The following is a 12500-nucleotide window of genomic DNA, read 5'->3' on the forward strand; positions in this document are numbered from 1 at the left end:
GCTGTTCTCTGATAATGGCTCTGAAATCTCCATTAGCCTTGATAACATCAGCACTCCCATAAGTCCTTACTGTAACATCTCTCATCAATCCATGCCCTCTCCACCTGCTGCCCCCTTCTGGCCATAAGTGGTACAGCACCTCCTCTAGAGAGGAGAAAGGCCTTATGTCCCAACCCAGTCGTAGTGGCTGCCTGCAAATCTCTATCTGGAAATGCCAGAGTTTTGAATGTAGCTTAAGCGATAGTATTGTGTGTGTGTGCAGAACATGGAGCAGCAGGTGTTACTTATTTGGGAGTGTTTGAGGTCCATCAGTGTTGGCTGTGAACTACACTTGTCTGCTGTCTTCAGGAAGGCCTTTGCAGGCTCTTCATCTGTTTGCCATCATGATGGCAGCTATACTTGTCATAAAGCTGTCCTCGTAAACTGGTGTGGAAGTTAAGTATTATTAGGACTTCACAAACCATGCATACATTATCATAGACTAATGCATCACAATACTTTATGAGGCATTTATAATGCGGCTATAACAACCAACTAAAACCCCGTTGGTCTGGACCTGAGACAGAGGAGTTAATTGATGTTGGATTTTAAGTTAAGTTAATGGCTGCTCTCTTGTTCTCTCTCCCAACCCACCTCTCTTTCTGTGTGTGTTTGCTTGAGGCATTTCCTCTGTGCTTTGAGCCTAAGCACATAAACCATCCCTTTGTCTTCTCCCTGTCTGTTTATAAACCACATTCCCATTGGGTAACACCCACCCCCAAACACACACACACACACACACACACACACACACACACACATACACACATATGCACACCACACAGATGGTGGGAGAGGAAGAGATGGAGAGACAAAAGGAGGAGAGAGAGTGAGCAAAATGGAAAAGCAAGAGGGAAAGAGAGAGAGAGAGACGGAAAGCAAGGGATCACATTACCCCAGTGAAGGACAGGAGTGCTGGATGCTGCGCTTGTGGTGGCTGGCAGTGGCTTTCGGGTACGAGCTGAACTTGCTCCGTAATTTGGGCACAGCGTAAACAGAGTGAATTAGAGACAGATTGCCCATGTTTGAAGTGAGCCTGAGAAAGGCAACGCATTGTGTGGGTGTATGGGCGCGCGCATGTGTGTGAGTGTGTGTGTGTGTGTGTGTGCGTGTGTGCATGTGTGCGTGTGCGCGTGTGTGTGTGTGTGTGTGTGTGTATGTGTGTGACCCCCCCCCCCCTTCCTTTGCCTTCAGCGTAGCCTTATTGTACAGGGACATATGCCCTTTCTATAAATATAATGGGTATTATATGTAAAAGATGTAATCTTTGGAAGCAAACTTTCCAATCTACCTCTCCCTGTCTACCTCCATCAGTCTGCTACTCTCGCTCTCTCTCAGTCTCTCTCACTTTCCCGTCTCCTTTCGAAAATGACCTAATTTCCTCTTTGGCTGTCTCACAGGAATCACACCTCTGAATGCATTCTAAAGAGAAAGAGGGATTGGAGAGAGAGAGAGAGAGAGAGAGAAGGAGAGAGGGATAGAGGGAGCCTTAGATCATTTGCCAAAGGAGTTACACCTTGGCCCAGTCTCAGGTCTCATTCTCGTAGTCAACCTTCTCTCTCTCTCTCTCTCTTTTCTCTCTCTCTCTCTCTCACACACACAAACACACACTGCATCTCTCTCTCTTTCTTTCGCTCTTTCTCTCTCTCTCTCTCTCTCTCTCACACACACACACACACACACATGCACACACATGCACACACTGCATCTCTCTCTCTTTCTTTTGCTCTCTCTCTCTCTCTCACACACACACACAGACATGCACACACTGTATGTCTCTCTCTTTCTTTCGCTCTTTCGCTCTCTCACTCTCTCACTCTCTCTTCCCCTGTGCTTTGTCTGCACTGCTGATCTCTCTCTGCCTCCATACATCCCTCTTCTTGTATTCCCTTGATGTGGCTCTTTGCCTAAAATGGTGACTGAGCTATTTTGGATCCCAGCTTTTAACCCTTTTAAACCCTTTTGAACCCTTTTCTATCCCTGTCTATCCCTACATATAGGGTTATATAACCCTGCTATAAGAACAGAGCCATAGAAAGCCGTAGAAAAGGAGGGAGAAGGAGGGCGAGGTCAAGAGTAGAGGAGGGTGCGCTGCGCTGGATGTGGTGACGGCCGCACACGGGCCCGTAGCCTGCAGCGCTGGCAGCCTGACTCCAGACGACCACTCTCTCTCAGGGACTATCAGTCTGCTGCATCCATCCATCCAGTCCCCCGCTCCAGCTCAGGGGTCATCCGTCACAGCCTGCCCGGGGAAAAGCCCCCTTCTGGGGCTAGAATATCACAGACAGCCCTGGCCAGGAACGCTCTCACTGGAGCATCAGATCCGCAGCCAAAAAATGTCTCCCCGCGGTGTACGGTTTCGCCCTCCTTAAAGTAACCTGGCCAAGATGTGGTGCATTGTGGGATGCTTGGATTCCTCCGGGCTCTAATGTGCATTTTTTTGAAGGAGGGGGGATGTCTACTGTGAGGAATTGCTTCTTTGTTGAGGACAGCACTACATGTGCACTGGCTGATCAGTTCCAGTCTCCCCTTAGTCAGAGTAACAGCCATAAACTTGGTCTTTGTGTTTTGCAGTAGCCGTCACTGCAAGCTCGGCTGTTTCAGTTGAACTCTTACTCTTAGAGGTGAAATCCATAACAGTTTCATTACAAGTAGGGGAAAAGCCATTAGAATACAATCCCGGTAAATACAAGGAACCAAAGGCTTGTAAAATAGACAAATATATAGTTGTGTGGACATGTGCACTTTTACAAATGTGTATATGCACGTGTGTGTGTTTATTTGTGTGCATATTCACATTTGTGATGTATTTGTATGTCTGTGTTAGTACATAATCTGTATGTATAGGTGTGCGTGTGTGTGTGTGTGTATGTGTGTGTGTGTGTGTGTGTGTGTGTGTGTGTGTGTGTGTGTGTGTGTGTGTGTGTGTGTGTGTGGGCGTAAGATTGTGTATTATTCCTAGACTGCAAAGTCTTGGACATGTTAGGATAGCTCATACTTTTCTGAATGAGAAGTTATTGTATAGGACAACCCTATCCACAACACCAATGTATAAATGCAGGTTTGTGTTTGTATGATGTTTGTTTCTGCATGTGCTTGGGGTTCGTATAGAAATGTGCCCTGATCTAAGTGGGTGTGTGTCTTTGTGCGTGTGTATGTGTGTGTGCGTGCGTGTGTGTGTGTAAACTCGCCCTTTCTTGACGCCTTTCTCTCTCCACCAGGTAGTCATCACCGCAGGATGCAGGGGTGTGGGAGACTGAGTCAAAACCAGTTTTTGGGGTGGAAGTGTGTGTGTGTGTGTGTGTGTGTGTGTGTGTGTGTGTGTGTGTGTGGTGTGTGTGTGTGTGTGATTCTGAGTGTGACAGCATTTAAGGCTGGCACACACTTTGGAAAAGCTTGCCCCCCCCATTATTGCCTGGCAGCTGGGCAGAGGCCCCCAATACTTAGTTACAAACACACACACACACACACACACACACACACACAAACACACGCACACACGCACACACGCACACACGCAACACTGGCACCCTATACTGCCATAACATCTGGCAATGATTTGAGAGTGAGCGAGTGGGGGGAGACAAAGAGAGTGGGAGAGATGGAGCTCTTGAGAGAGGACTGTGTAAAAACCTCCCCCCCCCACCCCCACCCCCACGCCCGACAGAAAAGAACTGAAATAAAAGAGCAGAAATATTACAATAGAGAAAGAGAGAGAGAGATGACATATGGTTGTCTGCAAAGAAGGGAGTGATGAAAGAAACAACAGAAAAGTGTGAGAGAGAGGAGAGGGAGACATCTTTGCGAAACCCCAGAATAATGGTGAGAAAGACAAAAACAGTTCCCCCCCTCCCCTCCCATCCCCCTGACTTGTCACCATGGCAACCCATTTTTTAGGGTCCGGATCCTCAGGCTAGGCTGACAAAAAACTTAGTGGTGGTTTAATCTGGATCCCTCCGGTTCTTGCCGGGTATCTGTGGTTCTGGTCGCCTCCTTCCCTCATGGTTCTCCATGGTTCCCTCTAGTTCTCTTTATCCCACTGGATTCCTCCAGACGTCTTTGAGTCTCTGTAGAAATCTTTTTTTTGGATCTCACTGGTTGCTCCATAGGCCCTATCTCTGTGTGTCACCTGATGGACTCAGCTCAGCTCAGCTCAGCTCAGGGTCCGGGGTCCTGGAATCCTTCCCCAGCTGGAGAGCAGGAGTTTTGGTTAACCAAAGAACTGCCTGCCAGGAAACAAGAACACAGACTGAACAACACTCCCATAGTGCTCTTCTCTTCTGTTGTTTTCCTCTTCTCTGAGGGCAGAGACACAGACTGCTGTAGACAATATGGGTTTTCAGAGGTTTCCTGAGGACAGGACGTGCTGTTGAAAGTGAGAGAGACTGCTTAGGCTCCTATTCATCTAACCCCCCACGCCCCCCATCACACACGCACACACACACCCTCTCTACAACAAATTAGTCAGAATTTTTAATACGGTGAAAATATTTGGGGGGAACTGTACATGAACAGGTACTCTTGGGGGAGTGAACTTGTTGGTCTTAGGCGAGTTTTCTAATACTTCTTACTTCATTCCTTAATGTAATTGTGAATGTAAATGCAGCCGTCAAACTCAATGAATTGAATCATTCTGAATATATAATTGAAAGCATAGTTTAGTCACTCTCAGTGGTTTGGTACCTGAAAGTGTTATAGGGATTGACATCTGTGCTCAGTTGAATAAGAAACTTCAAGCTCAAGGACTCTTTTAACTTAAGAAAAAATAAAAAAACACTGTAAGCATACATACAGTGCACAAAGTCATAGCATGTCAAGAACATAAAAGGTACTATGTGTGTGTGTTTGCATGTGTGTTTGGTGTGTGTATGTGTTTCAGTTTCTCATTTCTCTCCAGCCATAGCCGTAGGCCCCTAAATGGTAGAGACACTTCTGAAACACACACACACACACACACACACTCACACTCACACTCACACTCACATTCATTGACACACACACACACACACTCTTTGGTAAACTGTTATGACTGCCTTCCACACCAGGCGCCATGGTAACATAACACCGGTCTACGGTAAATGCAGATTAAGGAAAAGAGGGCGAATCACCCCTCCACTCAACCCCCCCACCCCACCCCTAGGGAAAGTTGCTCCCCCAGGAGAAAACCTGCCACGGGATCTGGCTGCCGTGACATCATTGGCCTCGGAGCATGCTCAGTGCGGCGCCGCTAATGGACGGAGAGACAGATCGGTGCTGTAAAAACACAGTCCGATGCAATTTACAGCGTCTGGAAAATGTTTCTGTGTGATTCAGGCTGCCAGCTCTGGAGGGCCAGACTATCTCTTGAGCGGTGTGAGATTGGAGGAGTGCTCGCTCACTTGCCCGCTCGCCACCATGCATTTCACAATCAGGCCCTCGTAAAAAAGTCAGTCACCAGTTTAATTGAAAACTTGTTGGAATTTCCTTTAGAGTTGTGCAGAGCTTCAAAGACTGGCAGGCTAGCGTGGAAGGAGGGGCAGGGCACTTCATGTGATTACTTTACGAACTGTCAGAGTTTGTGCTCGGCCATCTCAGCTGACACTTCAAACAATTGTGCATTTTATGACAAAAGCATCACATTTGGCAGAAAAGCTAACAGAGGGATTCTAATCAGATTTAAAAATGGAGGCGCTTCAAATAGGGTCCCAAGAGAGATTGTATCCCATATTATATAGTCATATAAGAATTGACAATAACATAAGTATATATTTAAACACATTCTTAATCAAAAGAAAACAAGTTAACCATGCATAAATTGCATCAACCCTTTATTTTATTTTATTCTGTCATTTTTAATGGGTCTGAAAGAAATGCATGGGAGTCAATGGATACACTGAAGAGATAAATAAATAACTACATCAGTAAAAGAAAAAGTGAATGTGAAATTAATCTAAAATGTTACATAGCACAACATTTTGCTCACTGTATAATTTATTTATGATAGTGTGTTAATGCCATTCTAGGTTTCACTTTTGGTTGCTATAGCAACAATAAATCCAGAGTTTAAAAAATATCGACTTCTTTATCTGATATTTAAAATGGACTACAACCCCTTCATTAATTGGTTAATTATCTGGTTAACTGGTTAATCAACTGGTGATGACGTACACTCCTCTTTGAACTGCATAAACTGCAAATGTTTTGAATATGTTACTCATGCCATAACAGAAGTTTCTTAAAGCAGCAGTAGCTAGCTTTCCGACTGATGTGTTTTTGGCACAGATCACAAAATTACATAGCGTAGTGTCTAACCTGGACAGCTAGTGGGAATGACAGGTGTGTTTACATCCCTGCCCATGACCATATGCCATCAAAATGAACTTGGGCATGAACTGAGGCTTTCATAATCCAGCCTTGCTGGGCTGAAGGTCTTCCGTGGCCAGGAAGGGGCCGGCAGGCCAGTCTCAGGCACCATTGCAGCAGTATCAGGTTCTGCTCGCTTTGGAGTCCCTGCAGTCACAAAAGGATGATATACCTTCACCTTGAGAGTCCCTGCAGTCACAAAAGGATGATATACCTTCACCTTGGGAGTCCCTGCAGTCACAAAAGGATGACTCACCCACAAAGCATGGGGTTGGTGTTGCACCATGAACAAACCCTCACCACACAATTAGCCCTCTGAGTGCAGCAAGACCAAAAAGAGAGGGCATTTAACTACCGCTGCTTCTCCAGGCCTGTCAGACTGCAGTGTAGGAGTTCACAGAATGCACGTCAGCCATTACCATGTTGAGTTGAGAGTTGACTATCCTTGTTCATGGGCCCATCACTAGATGCCAAAGAGGCACCCCCTGGGCTGGAGTAACCCACCAGCTGCAGGACCGCAAGATCACTACAAGTCAGAAGTGGGGCTACAACCATCACTGCATGGGGCCTAATTTCACTGTTGGTTTACAGCCAGAAGCTCAAAAAGGGGTGCTGCCCCAAACTACACAGCGCATGGAATGGACCAAGCTAGGCATACCGACAACACTGCTCTTAGTAGGCACCCAACAGCCTAAAGGAAGCTAGTTTGCTTCCTGTCTGAGACTTAAAGACCTGTGTGAACCAGAGAGTTTGTAATAGGGATGGACTATTGCATTGTTCTTGCACTACATCAATGGATAGTTGGTGAGCCTGAGGTGGTTGGTATTCCAGCAGTTTGATGAGGTACAACAGAGTAGACAAGCACAGGATTAGGCATGACCTTGATCAGATCTCATGTGTGCAACTGAAATTGAGATGTGCAGTCACACATGTGAAGGTCATTAAAGAATTTGGAGAACCGCTTGATGAGGAAAGCAAGTGTGTAATTGTACTTGAATGAAAAGACATAGCTGATCCTTAATGGGGCCTGAGACTGGCCTGCCAGCCTCTTCCTGGCCATGCATACATCTTATCTGTACCAGTAGGCCTCTACATCTTTCTGCCAAGAACTCCAGCCCAGTTACATTTCTTTAATGGCCGCAACAGGTGACTAGCACTACCGTATTTAAGCTGACTTGCTAATGTGCTAGCCACCTTATGTTTATTGTAAAAGGCACATCATGTAGAATTTTATTTTATTTATTTTTAAGTATTTATTTGTAGCTTGCTACTAAATCAGATTCCTCAGATTCATACTGATGGCATATGTTCCAAATTATGACTTATCCAATAAATCATAATTTTGACTTTAAATAGATTCCTTTGTAATATGTAGTGAACTTAGTAATGGGTTGAAGTATATGATTGTATTATCCTAATGGCCTCATAGGCAAGACGTGTCTTTAAAACAATGGTTATTTAATCATAAACACAGTGCTTACATATGATAGAATACTTGGCAAAGTATGATGACACTAAACAGTGTTTCGTTATTCCCCCCACCCCTATTCGTCTGTGAGCTGTGAGTGGTGATCTGTAAATCACAGCATGGTCTCCTATGTGAAGAAACTCTTGCTTTAATCTTTTTGTCTGGCATCTTGTCAACTGTCTGGCTAGCATTTCCTGCTGACCCTGTGTCAGTCCTACTGTTTCTGACCCCTGAGTCCAGCTATTTTACAGTGACCCAATGTAATGAACAGAGATAGCTGACCTTAAATCAGCTGGTTAAAACATAATAAATACATGAAGGCATAAAATACACGAGGTGAGAATGATGTAATTGTGAACCCTGGGTCAGCGGAATCTTAACAGTTGCGAAAGTTGAAAGAATAGCAAGAACAGGCTGGGCCTGCATCTGCTAAGAGAGGCACCACAGAGCTGGCATCAGACTTCAACACCACTCACACACCCCTCATACATTATGTGCTGAAAACTTAAACTGATCCTAATGTGGCGCTTCTGCCCAGCACTGAGATCTGTTACGAGTCCTCCACGTGCAGATGCATAGGGTGCGCAGGCCGCAGACAGCAGCAGCAGCGGCAGCAGCAGTGTCTGTGGCGGGAGAGAGTGAGAGAGAGAGAGAGAGAGAAAGAGAGAAAGAGAGAGAGAGAGAGAGAGTAAGAGAGAGGGAGACACTGTCCAGACACTCATGTGTCTCTGGCGGAATAATAAAACTCCCATTTTACCCCACGGTGGAAACCCTCAGCCATACGCAGATCGCTGCTGACAGACAGGACGGCGTAATCAAGCATGCGGAGAGAGACACCACCACAGAGGAAAAAAGAGAGAGGAAGGAGAGAGAGAAAGAGAGAGAGAGAGAGGCGTATTTATTTAATCAGTGCGCGCCTGCGTCTCTTGGGGCCTGCTCGTGCAGTGATTGAATCCAGAGGGTCCAAGTCCAAGGGACTCCGCTTCATTCATGAATTCAGCCGGGGAAGACTTGGGGAGGGGGGAGTTGCGAGCCGAGGGAGGGTTTGCTGAGACTGTAAACCAGCCCTTAGCTCCCAACCTCTTGCTTTTTCAAAGAGTCCCTTTACATTTATTTTGGGAATGTTTATCTTTTCAATTGTTTGCTTTCTAATGACCCAGTGCTGTAATCATGGCAGCCTGTGTGAATGTTATTGCAGTTGTTCCTGTGAGCGAGTGAGTGCGCAAGGCTGTTTTTTTCTAATGTGAGGAAAAATAAACTTGATTAGTTCAAGAGTGGGTTTACAAGCAGCCCAAGTGTTTGGAGCGACTTCAGTAGGGCGCGAGCCACTAACAAAACTCGCTCCGGTGTCATTTGGTTTTCACGGTCCATTAATGGCTTTTGGGTTGAATGTGACCGATGTGTCATTAGTTTACAAAGCAAGTGCGCACATCTAGTGTTCCCACACTTCTGCACCCTTTGTAATCAAGACAGCCCATGTGATGTGTCATGATGCTGATTATGATGATGATGATGATGATGGGCTAAGGAGGTACCCTGTATTCCATCCAGAACATGTGATCACTGTCTGATCATTCTAAAGGGACTCTTGGTCTGAGTGTACACAAACAGCATGTTGGTAAACAGAGCTTCACGTGTTGCTTTACAATGGCATGGTGCCTTATGTGGAGGGTGAGGTGGGCTGTGTGTGTTTTTTGGGGGGGGGCATTCTTCCTGTGACTGACGCGACAGCAGAGCCACACAGTCGGCCAGAAATTCAAAGGCACAGCTGCGGTGAAGTGCCTCCTAAAAATAACGTGTCCTGCTCAGGCTGTACACCACTGCAGGATAGAGCTATACTGCCCCCCTCTGGATGGTACAGATAAAGACAGGATCATTTTTTGTGTTGGAACGTCACGTTTACAAGAGAAAGGAATGCCAGAATATCAGTGTGTGCGTGTATACAGACATGTTGTGTCTTTATGTGTGCTTGTGTGTCAGTGTCGATGTCGGAGAGAAAGTGAGAGAGAGAGAGAGGACTGATGGCACTTGTTGGTACTGTGGGCACTCTCCATGTGTTGGCAAAGCATATCATGAAGTACAGACCCCTCATCAGGTGAACTAAATCAGTGTATTGCAGGGGCAAAAAACAGCCTTTGGTTCCTGTTAAATGCCATCTGTACAGCCATCTTGTCTAAGTATGGGATCAAAATTCCAGTCTAAAAGTCAGGAATGAGACTCATGATCGGAATGTGTTAACTCTCTGTCTGTATGTGTGTGTGTGTGTGTGTGTGTGTGTGTGTGTGTGTGTGTGTGTGTGTGTGTGTGTGTGTGTGTGTGTGTGTGTGTGTGAGGTTGTGGGTATATGTCTGTGTTTGTGCACCCATTTATGTGTGTGCTTGCGTGGGTGTATGTGTGTGCATGTGTGTATTCATTCCCTTGGGCTCTTGATGTGTTTCTCCCCTCTGTAGAACCTCTCTCACCCTGAGTTATTCTCTCACTCTCTCTTGACACACACACACACACACACACACACAACACACACACACACACACACACACACACACACACACACTGATGGAGATAATTTCCAAACACTGTTAATGACTAAAGAATATAATGTCCGGGATTCCAACACACACACACACACACACACACACACACACACACACACACACACACACACACACACACACACACACACACACACACACACACACACACACTCATACACACACACACTGGTCAGTAAGGTACAGCTGTCAGTTTAACTCCCAGGCTGGGTGACTAGAGGTAAGAGTAAGAGATCGGGGTAGAATAGGCCCCTGAGCAGCTGGTGGTGGCATTTCTGTTTTTGCAGTGCAGCGCTTGGTCTCAATGCCATCTCAGCTAATCTCAGCTAATCTCGGCAACTCGGCACAGTAGTTCTCTTCCCTACATATCAGTCCGCAAATCACAACCACACACACGTTCTGTCCTTCTTTCCCTCCTTTCTCTTGTCCTCTACCACTGTCACTTTCCACTGTCACTTTTGTGGCAACCAGCTTCTGCTCTCTCTCTCTCTCTCTCTCTCTCTCCATTCTTTCTCTCCTCCACGTTCACGCGCCGCCTCTCCGCTGCTCTCCTGTCCGTTGGACATTCCTCAGATATCTCCAGAGGGCTAAATTAAGAAAGCCGGACACCCCACTCTCACCCCTGTGCCAACCCACCCCTCCCCCTCCCTTCCCCGCCTTCTCTGAAGGGGGGCAGGAGGAGGACCCGTGTGGTGTCCTGATAGACACCCACCCACCCCACACTCTGCCACTATAGTTGTCATACCAAACTCAGCGCAGCTAGGATTTCACTCCTGGACAACTACTGACCATAACTTTTACTTGACATCGTTGAATGTTTTTTATGTTTTTTTTTTTTATTGTTTTGTTGTTGATATGAGCAGTGCGGAAGAGGTAGTGTAAAGACGGTGGGGGCAGCCCCCTGCACCGTCCCTGTGTGAGGTAGTCAGAGTGAGAGAATGGCCATGTTTAACGGCTATCGCACCATCTCACAGCACCTGACCGACCTGAAGAAGGAGAACTTCAGCCTCAAGTTGCGCATCTACTTCCTGGAGGAGCGATTCCAGCAGCGCTTCGAAGACAGCAGCAGCGAGGATGTGCACCGCAAGGTAAGTGTGTGTATGTGTGTATGTGAGTGAGTGTATGTGTGCAAAAATGTGTCAGAATAGCTGTGTATTTCTATGTGCACGTGCAACCCAATGTGAATGTGTTTGTGTGTATATGTGTGTGTACAGCTGAATGTATTCACGCTTGCATTAATGGAGCTGAGGTATGTGTGAATGAGAGTGTGCAGCTGGGCACTTACTGTAGCCTATATTTACATCTATTTCCATGTATAAGTGTCTGCCTGTCTGATTTTCCAGAAGTGTTAACACTGTGCAGGTGTTGATGTTCAGTGGCAGGTGCATGTGCTTCAGACAGTTTATTTTGGGCTGCCAGTGATTTTAATGAGGGCATAATACTGCTGATACAGTCAGTTATGAGCCTAGAGTTGAATGTCAATGAATGAAACACATTTTAGATGTAGGGATGAAATGTTTTTTAATGTGGGAACCTGTAAGTGGAGGGTCAGTGTGTGTGACCTCAGGTCCTCAGTGGGCAGGGGATCCTGCACTGCTATTGGACATCTGGACAGCTGGACATCTAGGAACAGCATGTTTTCATGTGTGTGTTAGGCAGAGGATGTGCAATGTGAAATATGTGTGTATGTGTGTGGGCCATTTTGTGCACATGGATTTGTGTTTCCTCTTGACTGGTCAAAACAGGCCAGGCTTTTAGAGCACAGTGCATCATCGGTGCCGGTTGAGTCTGGTTACAGTGGTGAGGGGAAGTTGACACCGAGACACAGCTGTCGCGTGTGTATCTTTGTTGTGATTGTGTCCGTGTATTTATTACAATGTCAGGAAAGATGATCTGATACCACACATCAAACACATACTCTGTATCAATCCTTTTACTCAGTGTAAATACAGTAAATACATCTATGAAGGTCAGACCTAGAAGGCTAGAAGATGTAAACAAATAAATGTTGACGCCGCATTGCCCGCTAAAGTCTATTGGGTGGGACATGCTAACGCATCCGCCATTTTGTTGAATTTGTTGGTGTTCTCATCGCTAGT

At 46.1% G+C, this 12500-nt stretch overlaps 1 protein-coding gene across 2 annotated transcripts in view; it reads left to right on the plus strand.

The window, feature by feature from the left end:
- The window catches only part of pde4dip (phosphodiesterase 4D interacting protein), a 72597-nt gene that overhangs the window by 22577 nt on the left and 37520 nt on the right, over nt 1–12500 (plus strand). For both annotated transcript variants that reach the window (XM_031575362.2, XM_031575363.2), the window contains exon 4: nt 11376–11489. In XM_031575362.2, coding sequence (XP_031431222.1) covers nt 11376–11489 — 114 coding nt within the window. The remainder of the gene's footprint in view (nt 1–11375; nt 11490–12500) is intronic.

The sequence above is a fragment of the Clupea harengus genome, chromosome 10, assembly GCF_900700415.2.
Source record: "Clupea harengus chromosome 10, Ch_v2.0.2, whole genome shotgun sequence".
NCBI classification, from domain to species: domain Eukaryota; kingdom Metazoa; phylum Chordata; class Actinopteri; order Clupeiformes; family Clupeidae; genus Clupea; species Clupea harengus.